Below are 18,327 nucleotides of genomic sequence, written 5' to 3' on the forward strand. Positions count from 1 at the left end.
AACCTTATATGAGTATAATTAGTCCAGTTTCCTGTATCCTTAGGAACCAAGCACTAGTGCACTGCATTTAATACTGTGCTGTGTTCTGTAGTCTACATATATATACACCAGGTGCCATGGGATCCGTTATACCTTCATATCTTCTTAATAAACAAACTAGACATTATATATTAGACATTAGACAATAGGACTTCAGAAACTAGACACCTGTATTGTTTGTATGTCTGTGCAGTGTGTGTGTTTAGAACTAGAAGAGTTGAATTAAATGATATTAGAGTGGGACGAACATCTGCAATAAAGGTTTTTATATTGATTATTCATTGCAAGCTTACACCTGTTCTACTGTATTCTATATACAATATATACATACATATACATACAAGCAAACACAATTACATTCACATTATACAATGACCTTATTAAATATCAAGAAAAGGGGAAAGTGCAATTTAGAAGTAAGGGTGATGCGCACCCCCCCCCCCAAACCCAACCCTCCAATCCTTTCATTCAATTAAAAGTTCCAGAAGATTTAAAGAGATATTATAAGATGATACATTGAAGATGAGAATACACAGGCCTAGTTCGCCTATTACGGGAGAAAAGTTCGAATTGATTCACAAAAGGTCAGATAAATTTTACTCCAAAACCCTTGGAGCAACTCCAAAACCCTTGGAGCAATTCCAAACCCCTGAGAGCAGCCACCCCTCCCTCTCCTCTCACTAAAAAGCCTTTATACGTATATGTTATATTTTTTATGGGTATTACTATACATACATTTAAGGTTTAAAAAACTGACGACATATGAAGCTGCAGATTAATATGAAGTATAGAACAGTATCAATAAATAAGAGGGATAATATCGGACTATTAGGACGAATACAGTCCCTTGCTGGCAAACAAGGACAGAGGGACTACAGAAAGACTATATATGGATAATGCACAGACGAAAGATAGTCACAAAGTATCTCCAGGAACTATTTATGCTTAGGAGTACACAGACCTACAATTAAGGTACAATATAGTGGACAAAAGGGACTTGTGGATAAATTACAAAAACTGCTGGAGGAACTAACAGACACTAAGAAATACAGAAAAAGACACTAGAAGAACAGACATTTTTTTATCGCTTCGCGCACGCATTCAACAAATTGACTCGGGTCGGTCATTTTACAGCTGTTGGAAGTTCAATTTTTTTCATTGGATATAAAAAGAAATCGGTGTATATCGAGCACAGTGCCAAACCTGTAGCAATTAAAAATTTTTAGCCATATTCTCATAGACTTTCGTGTGAGAGTTTGCAACCTTTGGATCACTTAAAGTTATGATATTTAGGTTTCTTAAAACATGAATATATTGCATGAATATATAGAGTTGGAGCTTTTGTATAAATGATCAAATAACTGATAACACTCTAAAACTTCATACTCTTCAACCATAACTGTCAAGTGGTGGGAGGGGGGCAGTACCCCCGCCCTATATTCCTTTAAGTTCCCCTAAAATCTCCCACTTCCCCTCTTTAAACTGAAAAAAATAGCATAAAAAGAAACATTAAACAAATCCCGAAGGGTAAATATTTGCTTCCTAGGAATACTAATGAATTAATAATTATAAATTATTTTGTTTAAAATAATCAAATTACATTGTTCACTGATAGATAGTTAATTAAATAATTATGCCTTATCTCTAGAGAAGAATATTATTAAGCTAACAGTATTCTGTAGGATGAAGAATGGGGCGGAGAAAGAGAATAATAGGAATGAAGAACCTGAGGAAAATAGCGTAAGTTGATTTTTCGAATCTTTTTTTTAGAAACATCGGATGAAAAAAAACGGTCGACTGACTGATATTTACACGATTTTACGTTTTTGAATCAAATACTTGTTTTCGTTAGAACTAAGACGACCTCGTTTTTTGTCTGACCAGGAACTGGCAGAATATATTAAAATTATATATTATCAATGTTTGTTCTGTGTTGAGCGAAATCCAGTAGAAAAAATTTAAAATATAACTTTTATTTTTTATTTCATACATTTGAATCAAATCAAAAACTTCCAACTTCTTAAGAAAAAAAGTTAGTAAGTATAAAATTAAATGAACTTAGTTTAATATTACAAATTACAATATATTTCATGAATGTAAATTGTCCAAACTGGCAAAAAAAGGTTTCACTCTCACAGGTAGAAAAACTCGGGTTTGGAATAATCTTAAAGTAATCCAAAGAAGTTTGCTACATTTATATACAGGGTGTCCCACGAAACATGAGAGTTGGTGAATAGTTTAAAATGTCTTCTTCCATAATTTGTTAGGTTGTGTTATTCCAAAGAGAATGAATATTTTATTGGCAGTCAGTAAAATATATTTGAGTAAAAGATTTTCTTAGCAAATTAATCTGCAAAAAGTTATTAATATCTATTTTACTGTATCATGGAAGAAGACATTCAAAACTACACCAACTGTCATGTTTCGTGGGACACCCTGTATTTAATAAATGATGTCTATTTAGAAGGTATTCCTAAGAAGATGGTACATTTTGATCCTTTTTTCATTCTTTACCCTGCACTCATGCGCAGTCTGGAACACATGGGGCCCGATAGCGAAAACTGCCAAAAAGGTTTGTTAAGATTAAAAGAATTTAGTCTTTGCCATAAATTCTGATTTTCTAATCCCGATATCTTTGCAACCCAATGTCGTAGACCTTAGATATTTCAAACAATAAATTCTATTGGATTAAATAATCTAAGTTGAAAAATCAAAGGTTACATCATGAGATTGCAAAGATATAGGGATTAAAAATTTGAGTATATGGCTACGACTAAATTCCTTTAACAAAAAATGCAGATTCTGGATTAAAATATAGTTTGTGAGGTATATGGCTGGACAGATGGAACCCTAACCCTGTTTACACTTTGGGGTTGTCTAGACTTCCCTATATTCTTCCTACCCTCAGCCTGGCTTCTTGGTCGTAGCCTCCGCTGGTCCGTTGTCATCGCTGCCTTCTGTATGCTTCTAGGATCATCGATCAGATGCTTACCCCTAGTGTTCCCACTTGATGACCAAGCATTTACTTACCTCTGCCACGCGGGAGCAATTATTAATGCAATTTGCGGACCAGTTGCAATGTCAGCACCAATACAGGTTTTAAAATCTTTAGTTAGGACAACATCTTAAATGTAAAATAGTATTCTTGATACCAATACAGGGTGTCCCAACAAACAGGGGAATTAAGTGACGAATTCAAAATTGTCTACATTAAGTTTTGTATTACCTAATTTCAATGGCATGATAAAGTTACGTCTACTAGAGTAATACTTTATGTAAAGGGTAAACAAATGTTTTGTTCCTGTTGCGTGATGTTTTGTGATATTTCTGCAAGATAAAATGTGAAGAGAACCAACTATAATGTGTTTGTAAACAGGAATTTCTTATTTTACAAATATAACAGTGTGCAATCAAAACATAAACAATTTTTAACTCAGACGGAACATCTACGGATTACAGCTTTGCTAATTGCTAATATGCATCACTAGACGAAATAAAAAAAAATAGTTTACAAAATATTAAATATTAAAATCGTTTCTAAATTCCCATGTTTATTGGACCACGTTGTATATGAGACTCAAAATTTTCTGAAATTGCTGGAAATTTATTTAGACAATCATCATTAAACAGCTTACAGTACTAAATTCAAGTGAACTCAGTGTTAAAAAATATCACATTTTATAATAGTTTCGATTATTTCAAGAGTTCATCTCTTCAACCGGACATAATGGCTCAGTAACATTTCGTCTAGTACACTTTCGTCTAAGTTCACTTTTGTCTAGTTCATTTTCGTCTATTTCTTTTTTGTCTAGTAACATTTGGTCTAAGTAACATTTGGTCTATCGTCTAAGTAACATTTCGTCTAAGTAACTTTTGGTCTAAGTAATTTGGTCTGGAAAAAATGTTAAGTGATTTTATTTTAACACTGCAAAAAAAGGAAAAAACCCATGAAACAAAATCAAGAAATCCGCAGTTCGTATAGGAGAAATTCTCCACTCTTCTAAAACACGTTGATCTGAGAGGAACTCAATGGCGGGATTAATTATGATACTCAACCAGTACTTTTGTTGATAAGTACTTCAGACCAAATTCCTTACTAAAAATTACTTATACCAAAAGTTACTTAGACAAAATGTTACTTACTCCTTTCTTAAAGTTAGTTAAACCAATTCTGTAGTTTTAGACCAATTTACTTACTAAAAGTTACTTAGACGAAATGTTACTTAGACCAAATGTTACTTAGACCAAATGTTACTTAGACGAAATTTTACTTAGAACAAATGTTACTTAGACCAAATGTTACTTAGACGAAATGTTACTTAGACCAAATGTTACTTAGACCAAATGTTACTTAGACGAAATTTTACTTAGACCAAATGTTACTAGACCAAATGTTATTAGACGAAAGTGTACTAGACGAAATGTTACTGAGCCGACATAATAATTGTTAATCCTTAAATACATCTCTGGAATTTTATTCAGTTTCTTTTAGATTTCATCTGCTTGGTTTCCTCCAACAGAACGTACTTTTGCAACCAGTATAGGTCAACAACAACAAACAAACATTTAAAATAAATATAATTGTTTATTTTTCTTATATTTTCAGTCGTTATTTTACAGGTCAAATGTTCAACGCTCTTGGTGTCGGCGTCTCCTTTATTTTTGGAACCTTTATTGTTAGGGAGGCTTCTGAGGACTGTGAACTTGATCCTCCAAGTTCAGATAATATTCTTTGTTTGAACAAGGAATCTGATCTAAAACTTGCAAGAGATGATATTGACATCCTTCTCTTGATCCATGGTGGTATATCCTTGGTAATTTTTCTTCTGATTCTTCTATATTTCCCGAGCCAGCCACCTAAACCTCCAAGTATATCTGCTACAGAACCAAGAACTCTGTTCCTTGAAGGATTTAAAACCCTTCTTAAATCAAGAACAGCCTGGTTTACCATGATAACCTACTCAATGTCTCAAGGTTTAGTTCAGATGTGGCAAAGTGTGATGATAATTAATATTCTAAATCTAGAAATAGAAGGTAAATTCAGTTAAAACGTTTTTTAGGAATACCTTTACTTTTTTATTAATCCAGGAGTAACTGAGAAATGGGCTTCAATGCTTGGAATAGTTATAAGTTTTGTAGCTGTGGCTGCTAGCATTGGATTCGCTTTTATTCTTAAATGGTTCAGAAAAAGGAAAGAATACTTGAAATTTAAAAAGATGTAAACATTCATAATGAAATCTGGTTTGACTAATTAGGATGAAGCATGTGATTATCCTTCTGCTTGCGGTATCAGGCACAATATTTATTGTTGTAGCTCTACTTTTCCAGGTACTGCAGTCCTTTTGCTGATACTAGTCTTTTCTTGGTGCTCTAGTCCTTTCCTAGTACGAGCTTTCTCCGGGTACTAGTCTTCTCAACGTTGTAATCTTTTCAGATCCTAGTCTTTTTCCAATGGTAGCCTTTTTCCAGGTACTGTAGTCCTTTTCAAGTACTAATCTTTTTCTGGTACTAGTCTCCTGGAACTAGTATTCTCCTGGAACTAGTATTCTCCTGGTTCTAGTCTTCTCCTGGAACTAGTCTTCTTCTGGTACTAGTCTTCTCCTGGAACTAGTCTTCTCCTGGAACTAATCTTTTTCTGGTATTAGTCTTCTCCTGGAACTAGTCTTCTCCTGGTACTATTCTTCTCCTGGTACTAGTCTTCTCCTGGTACTAGTCTTCTCCTGGTACTAGTCTTCTCCTGGAACTAGTCGTCTCCTAGTACTAGTCGTCTCCTGGTAGTAGCCTTTTCCTAGTACTAGTCTTCTTTTTGGTACTAGTCTTTTCAAGGTACTAGTCTTTTCAAGGTACTAGTCTTTTCCTGTCACAGTTCCTTTCATTAAATGTGTTTCCTGATTTTGTTCCTTACCACGTCATCTTTGTTGCGCCTTGATTCTGACGATATTTTGCATTCAGGGTGTGATACAATTTCAAAATGCTGAACATTTTAAGATTTCTGCATATATTCTGCTGTTGTCAGGTGGGATACTTTTCTATGCAATTACATAAAAAAGATTAATCATTTTTTAATTTCTAGGAATAAGCCTGGCTTGTGCATCAGCACCTGTTCTCTTCGAATTCAGGTCAAATCTTTTATAAATTTTCTATTTATTCATTCTTGACTGTCTGATGGTAGTATCCAATCTATACGTAAATTTAGCTTGTCTGTCTGTGTGTATCCAATAAACGTCAAAACGGCTGAACCGATCGGGCCCAAATTTTGTGTGGGACCCCACGTGATCCAAGGAAAGATTTATGAATGATCAAAATTTAAAAAATTTGTGTTTAAAAGTTTTTTTGTAAAATTTTTAAAATGGGCGAAAAATATAATAAAATTCGCAAACTTTTTGTTTGTTTTTGGTTTATACTGTACAAAGAGACGATGCTTAGAGATAAAGCCACAATTAAAAGTTGAAATAGAAGCATAGTTAATATAAAAACGGCTAAACCGATAGGGACAAATTAAAAATGAATTTTTGAATTTGTTTGATATCTTTGAAAAGAGAAAAATCATTAACATCTTACAATATTATTAAGTTTGTAATATACATTGATAACCAGAAAACCGTGGAATATGAAGACGACATTATAGCGATACTTTTGTATTTTTGATTGTGTTACTAAGCAAATAGTGTTTCTAGTAACTTATCAAATCACTTTATAAGTCAATGGGGTCTGTTCACACTGCACAATTGCTGTGTCTCGTGTTCATTAGACTATTTACAGTCATAAATTTAATCTAAAAGTTATCTTCATATTCCAAATTTTTCTGTTTATCACTGTACGAAAAAAGGGTAAAGGAAACAATAAAAAGTAAACAAAATGTCCTGAAATCATAGTTTATAAAATTAAAAAAAAAATTTTGTCAATTGAATTATTGTCTGTCTAGATTTAGCTTAAAGATATTATTTTGGTATTAAGGCTGAAAGTGTTGCACTGCACCTGTATGTTGGAGCATCTTTTTGATTCATAATAGAATACATTTAAATATTTTAGTGTGGAGTTAAGCTATCCTGTAGCAGAGGGTTGTATTGGAACTTGGCTTACTGTTTGGTTTAATATTCTTTCCGTTCTTTTCTTCCTGGTCTTTCAAATACCGGACATAGGAACAGGTAGGCAGAAAATACCGAACATAGGAATATGAAGGCAGGAAATACCGGGTATAGGGACAGGTAGTTAGGAAATACCGGATATATGATCAGGTAGGCAGGAAATAATGGAAATTTGAACAGGTAGACAGGAAATACAGGATGTAGGAAAAGGGAGGCAAGAAATATCGGATATATGAACAGAAAAGCAGGAAATATCGGGAATGTAAATAGGTAGGCAGGAAGGAAAACTTGGATATATATATTAACAAATAGGGGGGGTATATCAGATAAAGGAACAGTTAGGCAGGAATTTTTGGTTAAACTATATACTTCCTGTCTAGATTGGTTGAACTATATACTTCCTGCCTAGTTTGGTTGAACTATATACTTCTTGTCTAGATTGGTTGAACTATATACTTCCTGCCTAGATTGGTTGAACTATATACTTCCTGCCTAGATTGAATGAACTATATACTTCCTGGAATACTTGAAATTTAAAAAGATGTAAACATTCATAATGAAATCTGGTTTGACTAATTAGGATGAAGCATGTGATTATCCTGCTGCTTGCGGTATCAGGCACAATATTTATTGTTGTAGCTCTACTTTTCCAGGTACTGCAGTCCTTTTGCTGATACTAGTCTTTTCTTGGTGCTCTAGTCCTTTCCTAGTACNATTATATGTATACCTGATATCGAATTGGACTACAAGTTTGATTATATGTATCTGATATCGAATTGTACTACAAGATTGATTATATGTATCTGATATCGAATTGTACTGCAAGTTTGATTATATGTATACCTGATATCGAATTGTACTACAAGTTTGATTATATGTATACTTGATATCGAATTGTACTACAAGTTTGATTATATGTATACCTGATATCGAATTGTACTACAAGTTTGATGTTATGTATCTGATATCGAATTGAACTACAAGTTTGATTATATGTATCTGATATCGAATTGTACTGCTCGCAGGTAAAATAAAATCTTCAAAGAAACCTTCTTATTCAAATTGAATAATCATGTAATTAGATATCTAATAAATCTAATTTAGTTTAATTTAAGTTCATGTTATTGAATTTTATTATTTAAAAGGTGTAACGAACAGGAGGGGTAGCTGAGCAGAGAGAATTATAGAAAAGAATGTTATGAAACTCATTTAGTATCAGTGACGTTTTTACTTTGTATAATTGATCGTAAAAGCATAAAAATGTTAAATAACCTTTTTTCCCACAGATTTACAGAGGAAAGTCTTCCCGTGGAGCGTATTTTAAAGATTATTTAATGTTCTAAACGAAAATCATGAAATGAATTCTTCTAAGAACTAATTTGTTGTTTAGGAACATATTTCTTAAAAAAGATTATCAATGATGTTAGAATCAATAGAATCGATTCATTCTTTTCTTGCTTAAAAATGTCCGTTGTGAATATCGAGTTCAAGCATCAGTGTAATCTCAACAAAAATTCCGACCTCAGCTTACAGCAAACTAAACATGAAAATAGGAAATTATAAACATTCTTTTATTGAGACAATTCTTAAAAAGATTGGAACTTTTGTTTAGACAGATTTGAACGTTTGATTTCGAAATCCAATTTGGTCACTTTTAAATTTGAGGATCAATGTTATTTTTTAATTTAGTGTAGCGTTCATCCCTCAAATATTTGTGGATGACTTCATCAAACAATTAACGATTATAAAAATCTATATTTTGTTCTGTATCACCTCTGAACACATCCATCATACTTTAACGTAAATATGTCAATACTTATCTTAAACAAATAAATCAAGACAATGAATATTATAATATGCACTGGCTTGGGAACCCAGCTTTGCCTTGAAATCTAGACTTTCCACTTGGAATTGTTAAACAAAGGTAAGAACATTTCCGTGGTTCTACCGAGTTCCATAATCACAATTTGAGGCAACTCGATTAAGGAGCTCATGAGTTATGATCGGACATCTAAACAATCAAACAAACAGAGATTACTAGTTTCCAGTAGTACAATAAATATCCTGGGGTTTGGTAACATTAATCTTTTTTCCTTGTTAGTTATTCCATGATTGATGACGCTTACAAAAATTATATTGTCAATTGTCAACCTTATCATTAAATTGAGTTTATCTTTCAGGAAAATTGACAGGACAGTTGAGGATCGAAGGATGGAAAATACTATCCCAGATATATTAGGGGATGGATTTCAAGCGGTAATTCCATCATTTACATAACGGAAATTATCTTATACTGCTAAAAAAGTTAAATAAAAAGTTGTAAAGGAATTAAGTCGTTGCAACATTCTAATCCTTTTATCTTTTTAACCAAATGTAGTAATCAGCGTATATAGTTCAAACTATGAATTCTGTATTCTATTATGGATTAGATTATGGATTAGATCAGAGTTTGTTGCAAAGACTCAATTCCTTTTAACATCTTTCAGGCTTAAAGGGAATGTAGATTGCAGACGCTGTTTCAAGTGTCCCTTTATTTAAATAGATTGTCATGTCCGATTCACAACAGTACCCATCAAACCTTTGTCATATCATCGATTACTGAGGATTTCGTGTATTTCTTGCAAACAATTGAAAATTTCGTTTTATCTTAAAGGGTATACGACTGTTGTTCTTACAGATATTAAATCCTAATACATGCAAAAAAAATTTGACTGATGAACTATTTTGTAGGAGTTGTATTACAGACGATGGTATATTCTATCTTTGTTTTCTCTCTTCTCTTTGTTCCAATGCGCTGTCTGGAACACATGGGGTCCAATTGCAGAAACTGCTAAAAATGTAAATATTTTGACTTTTCAGGACATTCAGGGCATCCTTTTATCCGTCTTCATACTTTTTTAGCTTTTATGAGGCTTCGAAAAATCTCAAAAGTTAAAAAAAATTCATTTTCCGCTCTGACAAAAATGGTTCATTACGTACAAGTGTTTGTTTACGTACGTACTTCAGGGCTAGATATTTTGTCAGAATTAACATTTTGAAATTGTAACAATACAATCATAACCAGAAGAACCCTGAATTAGTTGACAGTTCATCAGACGACTTTATATATACAGGGTGAGTCAAAAAAAAGTGTGATTTACGGCGCCTGGTACAAAAGTGTACCTTTTTTCGTGCAACTCTCCTGTATGGAAATTTTTCGATATTTAAAAAAAAAAAATTTTTTTTGTTACTCCAATTGCCAAAAAAATCCGCGAACTTTTTTTTTCTCTCAAAATCAAAAGTTTAGAAAAGCAAAAATGTGTATATAAATTATTTCTATCGAAATCTAAAATTTTATACAGATTGAATCACAGAATCACAGAAAATTGGCAAAATTGTAACAAAGAAAATTCGCAATTTTCAGTCCTGTTCTTATTTAAAGGAAAAGTTGTTTTTCAATGGTTCTTAAAGTTTCAACTGAACAGCGTACATTTTTTTACTTTTGAATATACTAAGAAGAAAGGAACTAGAGAATTCAAACTTTTCCTTAAAAATTAGACCAAAACTGAAAATTGCGAATTTTCTTTGTTACAATTTTGCCAATTTTTCTGTTATTCTGTGATTCAATCCTTATAAAATTTTAGATTTCGATAGAAATAGTTAATATACACATTTTTGCTTTTCTAAACTTTTGCTTTTGAGAGAAAAAAAGAGTTCGCGGATTTTTTTTTGGACCATTAGAGTACCAAAAAAAATTAAAAATTTTAAAATAATATTTTAAAAACTTCATACAGAAGAGTTACACAGAAAAAGATACACTTTTGTACCAGGCGCCGTAAATCACACTTTTTTTGACTCACCCTGTATATATATCTCTGGTAATTTTACACACACAATTAAGGCAGATCACATTTTGGAATTGGCTGGACTAGGTCTATTTTGTTATTATCGTTTCATTAATCATAATTGTAAAGTTAGATTGTAAAGTCGTCTGATTGATCTTATATTAATTCCGGGTCTTTGTGATTATGACTGTCTGTAGCGAGGGATGGAAGGCAACCTCTCCCGCAAGCTTCTAAACCTCATTTTGCCTATTTGCGGCAGTGCTCGTCCCCAGAGGACTTCCGAAACTCCCCCAAACAGTCTTCCGGGATTGATCGTCTGTTTTTAATCGTAAATTTCTACTTAAAACTGAACTAATTCGATTACTTAAGCAGGGTAGTCAATCTAAAGTATCCTTTTTCATAATATTTTTTTTCTTTTTTACATTCAAAGTTTTGACTGGAAAAACGTAAACTTTAAAGATTTTGTTTGATATCGCGTTTTTGTTTCCGTTTTCTAAAGTCTATTTGGTCTAAGAACCTGTTACTAAATAAACAAATTCCGATTATCAGATGAAATTAAAGTATTTATATTAAGTAAGTTTATCTGCAAAATAGTGCATTAAACAACAATAAAAGGCAATCCGGGCAATGCTCTAATTAAAGAAAACGTAATTATCTTTAGCTCTATATGTACTTCAAATTTGTAGTGCTTGTAAAAAAAGCGCCAATAGTTTTTAAATCATTTGGTTATAACAGAGTTTGTTTTTCTTTAGATATCTTAATAACCAGAACGAAAATTTGCGAAGGGCAATGTTTTTTAGAATTAACATTTTATGAAGAATAATTATTAGTAAAATCTATTCATAAAAAAGCGCCACCCATTCGAAGATTTAAATAAAATCTATAAATAAAAGCTATTTTCTCCCGGATCTTTGATTGTAAAAAGAAAAAAAAATATTTTGAATATGTGAAGGATACTTCAGATTGACTACCATCCTTAAATAATCGAATTAGTCCCGTTATAAGTATACATTTACGATTATAAACGTAAGATCATTCCCTGAAGACTGTTTGGGGGCGGTTCGGAAGCCCTGAAGGAGACGCGCACTGCAGCAAATAGGTAAGATGAGGTTCGGATAAGGGGAGGTTGCCTTCCCTCCCTTCTGTAGCTAACTTTCAGAGAATAATATTTTGAAATATATTTAACTATAGCGAAGATTTTTGTGGACCGACTTGAAAGCCAAAAGTCCATGAACAGTAAAAATCGGATCAAATCGGATGCCTAATACTAGTTTCACCAAGGTTTATGGATGGGATGACGGCGACCTAACCTTGTTACCACTCTGGGGAGTTGTAGTGTTCCCTGTATTTTCTGGTCCATTTGCCTGGCTTCTAGGTCGGAGCTTGCGCTGGGCGGTAGCAATCGCTGCTCTCCTGGTTGTTATTGGAACATTTATCAGATGTATTCCTATACTACTCCCGGAGCAGGCTGTCAACTTTGATATTTATTGTAATACTGGAGCTATCTTTAATGCTATGGCAGGACCTGTAGCAATGGCTGGTCCTATTCAGGTAAACACAGTTTAAAATCCATTTCTTGAAAATTTAACTGAGGGGGCCCAGAAGAGGCTTTAAATATTAGCTTGGACATTGCTTTTTTGCAAAAGCTTAGGAAAGTGTTTAAAGCAATAAAGGGTGTGCAGTGCAGGGATAATTAAAGAAACTATCATTATAATTTTAAGTGACCCTCCATTAAAAAGAGGCACACCATCTTTATATAATAAATAATGTGGAAGATATCATCGTCTTTCTATAGATTGAAAAGTGTTCAGTTCTCCACGGTTTCTGTAACCGAAATTTGTATGTCATTTTTAGAGCGAAACTACACTTGAAGATTTTTTATTTCAGTTTAAAAACATGAAGAACTTGATTATACAATACTTTTCCGGGTACCGCGGTGAATCAGACATGCTAATTTTAAAAAAATGCATAATTTTCACTTGAAATTAAGTTTGATATTCATTGATAGAATGTAAATTGGCATAAAGGGGTGTGAATAATCATTTAGTGTATGAAAATAATATAAAGGAGATTTCAACTACAAAATAGTTCAAGTTTGCAGTTGTTTAGCTTTCTGCAAACTGGTTTCCTCCTGGTGAAAGAGTTGCAGCTACTGGAATAGGTAACTTTTGTTAGATCTTTATATTAACATTATAAAATCAACTCGTTAATAGGTCAGATGTTCAATGCTCTTGGGATTGGTGTCTCCTTTATTTTTGGTACCTTCCTAGTCAGAGAGGCCTCTGATGACTGTGAACTTGATAATGTTCTTTGTCTAAACAATGAATCTGATCTAAAACTTGCAAGAGATGACATTAATATTCTTCTCTGGGTTCATGGAGGAGCGTCTTTTATTGTATTTCTTCTGATTCTTCTATATTTCCCGAGCCAGCCACCTAAACCTCCAAGTATATCTGCTACAGAACCAAGAACTCTGTTCCTTGAAGGATTTAAAACCCTTATTAAATCAAGAACTGCCTGGCTTACCATGATAACATACTCAATGTCTCAAGGTCTAGTTCAGATGTGGCAAAGTGTGATGATAATTAATATTCTAAATCTAGAAATAGAAGGTAAATTAATTTTAGAAAATATTTTCATTTTTTATGTTTAATTTTTTTAGGAGTAACTGAGAAGTGGGCTTCAATGCTTGGACTTGTTATAAGCTTTGTAGCTGTGGCTGCTAGCATTGGATTTGCTTTTTTCCTTAACTGGTTCAAAAAAAGGAAAAATGGCTTCATAATAAAATCAAAGTTTGCAATTGTTCTGTTAAGAGTTTGTATATCTATCAACCTGCAGCAAGAACGGGAGCATCTTGGATGGGGTAACGGACGTCCTGAAGCACCCTCAATTTTCCAAAAAATATCACATTTCATCAAAAATCTTGTAATATGAGATATAACCATTAAAATATGTTGGTATCCTGCTCCCCGGTCCCCTTTTTAAGGTGCATTCTCTGTTTTCCCCACGTCTTGAAATAGTCTTGTGTCAAGTCTAAATAAGACTTGTTCCTCCTATCCCCATTTTAGTCTGTTCCTCCACATATTTCATCCACATCTGTTAGTGGTCTTGCAAAGACGATCCTCATATATTATATTTCATCCAAATTTTTTATGTACCACCCCCATTTTGGCCTGTCCCCCCCATATTTGATCCATAGCCCTCATTTGAGGACGCCCTAATGATTACCTCTGTAAGTGAATATAAGACAAGTGCAGAGGGGGTCGAGAGCAGCTTTAAAGCAGCTGCCAGCAAATACATGTGACAAAGCCATGGACAAAAATACGGACACACACAAGGGACCCCTGCATAGACTAATGCCAATAGAAACCTGATATCCCAGTTCAGTTCATGAGCAGTGTCCTGAACCTTGTCTTTCCGTTCTAAATATGACTACCTCAGTAGGAAAAATTGTGGGTCTTGAGGACGTCATATCCCCTGTTTTGCAACTCAATTTTATACTTCCTAGGCTGTCTCCCATTCTTGCTGAGTATTACCTAGGGCGACAGGACTATTCACAGAGAGACCAACTTGATCTAAAAAGACAATTTCTAGAGAAAAAAAAATTTGGAGAGAAAGACGTATAGCTACATGGCTGTCCTTTCCACAGCGCTGACCTTAGTAAACTTTATAAAAGGATCTAAATATTTTAAACATTATTCATATTTACTATCGCTAGTTCATTCTTTGATTAAATAAAGAAATTTGAATTCTGGAATTCTGGAAGCAAAATCAATTAAGTTTAATATATCTTGGAAATGCAAGAAAAAACCTTGAGAAATGTTAATTCATGAAACATGAAACTAAGCCCAGAATGAAGTTAGTGCTTATTCTGCTCCTAGGAGTATCTGGGATTATATTCATCTTTACCACTCTTCTCTTTCAGGTTATTTCTATATATTGTCTCATGTATATATTATAGTTTAGTGCATCTTTAATGGTGTGTCCTTATTGGTGTAAACCCTCAATAGAAATTCCATATTTGAAATGCATATGTATATGAAAATTCATAATTTAATGAGTTTGTGATAACAACATTCTTGAAAAGTCTTCTTACAAGTTTAAACAATTTTAAAAAATTACACTTATGAAAAATACCCTTCACTTACATTTTACCGATGTTTATGGAACGTTATATGGTTTGCTGGGAAAAAAAAAACAGTTAAGAAAAAGAGATGCACAACGAGTATACATTTACAATATTTAATCTCATTTTAATTTCATGAGATAAACCAGAGCTTAAACAATTTCTGTTCCTCCAGGGTGTTTTCCAGTTTCAAGACTCCAACGGGTTCAAGATAGCTACATATTTTCTACTACTGTCAGGTGATTTATGAGAAATACGCGCGCAATACCGCAAATAACATTTGTATTTTTAAAAAGAAAAAAATATTCATTGCAAGGGATAAAGTAAGTTGTTTTGTCTAGGAATAAGCCTTGCTTACGCATCAGCACCACTTTTATTTGAGTTTAGGTAATAAAAGAAAAGCAAAAACTAAGTATGAATTATCTAAATACTAAATAGATGTAAATGATGTTTTAGTGTGGAGCTGAACTATCCTGTAGGCGAGGGCACTATTGGATCCTGGCTCACACTATGGTTTAATCTTTTCTGCATTTGTTTCCTCTTGATCTTTCAGAAACCAGATTCTAGTACAGGTATTTAGATCCAAGTACAGGTACTTAGATCCAAGTACAGGTATTTAGATCCAAATACAGGTATTTAGATCCAAATACAGGTATTTATATCCAAGTACAGGTATTTAGATCCAAGTACAGGTATTAGTAGATCCAAGTACAGGTATTTAGATCCAAGTACAGGTATTTAGATCCAAGTACAGGTATTTAGATCCAAGTACAGGTATTAGTAGATCCAAGTACAGGTATTTAGATCCAAGTACAGGTATTTAGATCCAAGTACAAGTATTTAGATCCAAGTACAGGTATTTAGATCTTATGTACTCCTTAGTTTATTTACATGTTGGTCAAACTATGTACACTAATATGTGTACAATTTGGTTGAAATATGTACTCCCTAGTTTATGTACAGGTTGATTGAACTATGTACTCTCTAGTTTATGTACATTTTGGTTGAACTATGTACTCTAGTTTATGTATAGGTTGGTTGAACTATGTACTCTAGTTTATTTACAGGTTTGTTGAACTAAGTACTTTCTAGTTTATGTACATGTTGGTTGAACTATGTACTCTAGTTTATGTACAAGTTGGTTGAACTATGTACTCTAGTTTATGTACAGGTTTGTTGAACTATGTACTCTAGTTTATGTTCAGGTTGTTTGAACTATGTACTCTAGTTTATGTACAGGTTGGTTGAACTATGTACTGCCTGCTAGTGTACTGGGTCCTCTACCTCTACTGTTCCTAGTACAAGAGAACTATAATCGTCTCAATATTGACGAGGGAAAGAAACCAGAATTATAAAAACGATTCAATTTATTTTATTTATTTAAATAAAGATTAATTTATTTTAACCTAATGGTGCATTTAATGTCACTAAGACAAAAATGTATCGTGAAAAATAATTTTGGTAAAATCACAAGTTAAAATTAAATAATGATCAAAACTACATTATATCTTTGCAACCCAATGTCGTAGACTTTTGATAATTCAAACCATAAAAACCATAAAATCAAATAGACTATGTTTGAAATATCAAAGGTTTACACCATCAGGATGCAAAGATGTAGGAATTAGAAAATTAGAAAAACAATAACTCAGTTCCTTTTTATCTCTGTAGTTTGTAGGCAAGTTACAGAAAAAAACTTGATTGAAGTTTGTAGATGATAGCTAAGGAAAGATTTAGTAATTGGGTGGTTTGAAGCTTGCAATGATTTTACAAAAAGGTTCACTGCATTGGTTTGTGGTTCTAAATTTATGATACAGTGATAACCAGAAAACGCTGGAATATGAAGACGACTTTTGATTCAAGTTATAACTTTAAATAGACTAATGAACATGAGAAACAGACATTTCAGTTAAACGGACCCAGCTCAATAAATAAGTGATTTAGTAAGTTAACCGGAAAACTATTTGATTTTAATAACATTAAGTACACTAATGTCGTCTTTTTCACAGTTTTCTGATTCTCAATGTATTATTTTTTTTTTTGAGTAAAATATAGTTTTTTAAAGATTTTATTTCAAGAATCCTATAGTTCTCAGACATCCTTATATGAATATATATATAAGATAAAGTGTGCACTGGATCTAGACTAGTTTATATATATAATTATATAATCAATTATATAATTGATGAACTAATACAATTTATCATATTTAGATAAATATCAAAGAATAAATAACAAAACTTTAAAGAATTACAAACTTTTTTACTAAAACCAAGAAAGGGAACCTATCTCATTTATTTGCAATGAGTTATAATTTTTACAAGATAAAGGAAGTTGTCAACAACTTGGATTTTGAATCCCTATATCTTTGCAACCAAAATTGTAGACCTTTGATATTTCAAACTATCATTAGGTTGCAAAGATATAGAGATTAGAAAATTTTAGTTTATTGCAAAATCTTAATTCAAGTCTTAAAGCAAATTTTTTATGAAAAATACTTTAAGAACCATATCAATATTATTTTAGTTTTTCTATGTTTTTTTTTTAAAGTTTTGCGAACTAATAAAAACTGATTTTTTAGGGTTCAATACTTTACAAATAATAAAATAAATTTTGTATTGCTATGAAGTTGTTAAACTCATATTAAAGAAAAGGGTTTCAAGTTGGATATTTCAAATTTTATAATTAAAACTCCCCTTGGAATTAAATAAACCATTTACGGGGTCGTATTTACAAATATATCACAAAATAATACGTAAACTTGACAAAGAACATTTTTAATTATTTTTTTAATTCAGTTTAATTGGGTTAATTACCTTAAATTAGATTAATAAAGTAAATATTTTACAAGAAAAATTAAATTAGATATTTTAAAACTTTAAAGAGAATAAACTAAATATACAATAGTATCAGTATTAATTATATAATCACTTTACCATAAATATTGAATTGAAAAAAAACAGAATTAACAAAAAACTAAGTTAAGTGCAGCATCCCACTCCCCTGCTGTAAGATGAGGGGGGTCGGGAAAGTATTGTGTATACAAATATTGTGCGCGGAACAGAGGACGGAAAGAGAATGATGATCTCGGCAAGGCGCATGCGCAAAATTGAGCAAATTATTTTATTTTTACGATGATCAAGCCACAAGATTTAACACAGTTGTAATATTTCAGAATATTTTGAAATTTTTTAAATTTCCAAACACGCAAATCTTTTAAAAATTGCCCTCTGACCTTTGAAGAAATATC

General features: G+C 32.5%; 2 protein-coding genes across 9 annotated transcripts; both read left to right on the plus strand.

The window, feature by feature from the left end:
* The first annotated feature begins 24 nt into the window (after positions 1 to 24).
* Positions 25 to 7,833, plus strand: LOC111696510 (disrupted in renal carcinoma protein 2 homolog). 6 transcript variants are annotated; one of them, XM_023466131.1, is made up of 12 exons: positions 25 to 111; positions 1,722 to 1,779; positions 2,504 to 2,611; positions 2,866 to 3,135; positions 4,532 to 4,583; positions 4,660 to 5,073; positions 5,128 to 5,230; positions 5,295 to 5,367; positions 5,992 to 6,055; positions 6,113 to 6,158; positions 7,072 to 7,187; positions 7,566 to 7,647. In XM_023466131.1, exons 2-12 carry the CDS (start codon positions 1,723 to 1,725, stop codon positions 7,592 to 7,594), a joined length of 1,332 nt encoding a protein of 443 aa, XP_023321899.1. In that variant the 5' UTR covers positions 25 to 111; position 1,722; the 3' UTR covers positions 7,595 to 7,647. The 6 variants fall into 6 exon arrangements, 4 of the variants coding, with proteins under 4 accessions (XP_023321899.1, XP_023321891.1, XP_023321923.1 ...); XM_023466123.1 differs by having other exon boundaries at positions 7,508 to 7,583; XR_002764105.1 differs by lacking the exons at positions 6,113 to 6,158; positions 7,072 to 7,187; positions 7,566 to 7,647 and having other exon boundaries at positions 5,295 to 5,508; positions 5,992 to 6,052.
* A 1,449-nt stretch (positions 7,834 to 9,282) lies between these two features.
* Positions 9,283 to 16,482, plus strand: LOC111696488 (disrupted in renal carcinoma protein 2 homolog). 3 transcript variants are annotated; one of them, XM_023466100.1, is made up of 11 exons: positions 9,283 to 9,383; positions 9,858 to 9,965; positions 12,233 to 12,502; positions 13,061 to 13,112; positions 13,165 to 13,563; positions 13,614 to 13,716; positions 14,804 to 14,876; positions 15,253 to 15,316; positions 15,419 to 15,464; positions 15,534 to 15,649; positions 16,317 to 16,482. In XM_023466100.1, the coding sequence occupies exons 1-11, from the start codon at positions 9,339 to 9,341 to the stop codon at positions 16,430 to 16,432; spliced, it is 1,392 nt and encodes a 463-aa protein (XP_023321868.1). In that variant the 5' UTR covers positions 9,283 to 9,338; the 3' UTR covers positions 16,433 to 16,482. The 3 variants fall into 3 exon arrangements, with proteins under 3 accessions (XP_023321868.1, XP_023321876.1, XP_023321881.1); XM_023466108.1 differs by lacking the exon at positions 16,317 to 16,482 and adding an exon at positions 16,111 to 16,148; XM_023466113.1 differs by lacking the exon at positions 16,317 to 16,482 and having other exon boundaries at positions 13,614 to 13,715; positions 14,802 to 14,876; positions 15,534 to 15,624.
* The last annotated feature ends 1,845 nt before the right edge of the window (positions 16,483 to 18,327 follow it).

The sequence above is a fragment of the Eurytemora carolleeae genome, unplaced genomic scaffold (genome assembly GCF_000591075.1).
Source record: "Eurytemora carolleeae unplaced genomic scaffold, Eaff_2.0 scaffold72, whole genome shotgun sequence".
NCBI classification, from domain to species: domain Eukaryota; kingdom Metazoa; phylum Arthropoda; class Copepoda; order Calanoida; family Temoridae; genus Eurytemora; species Eurytemora carolleeae.

Coding starts and splice junctions, on each gene's coding strand:
- LOC111696488 (XM_023466100.1), top strand. CDS start 9,339: ATGGAAAATACTATCCCAGATATATTAGGGGATGGATTTCAAGCG. Junction 9,966..12,232: donor TTGCAGAAACTGCTAAAAAT/GTAAATATTTTG, acceptor AGTTTCACCAAG/GTTTATGGATGGGATGACGG. Junction 15,650..16,316: donor GAAACCAGATTCTAGTACAG/GTATTTAGATCC, acceptor GTTTATGTACAG/GTTGGTTGAACTATGTACTG.
- LOC111696510 (XM_023466131.1), top strand. CDS start 1,723: ATGAAGAATGGGGCGGAGAAAGAGAATAATAGGAATGAAGAACCTGAG. Junction 2,612..2,865: donor TAGCGAAAACTGCCAAAAAG/GTTTGTTAAGAT, acceptor ATAGTTTGTGAG/GTATATGGCTGGACAGATGG. Junction 4,584..4,659: donor TACTTTTGCAACCAGTATAG/GTCAACAACAAC, acceptor GTTATTTTACAG/GTCAAATGTTCAACGCTCTT.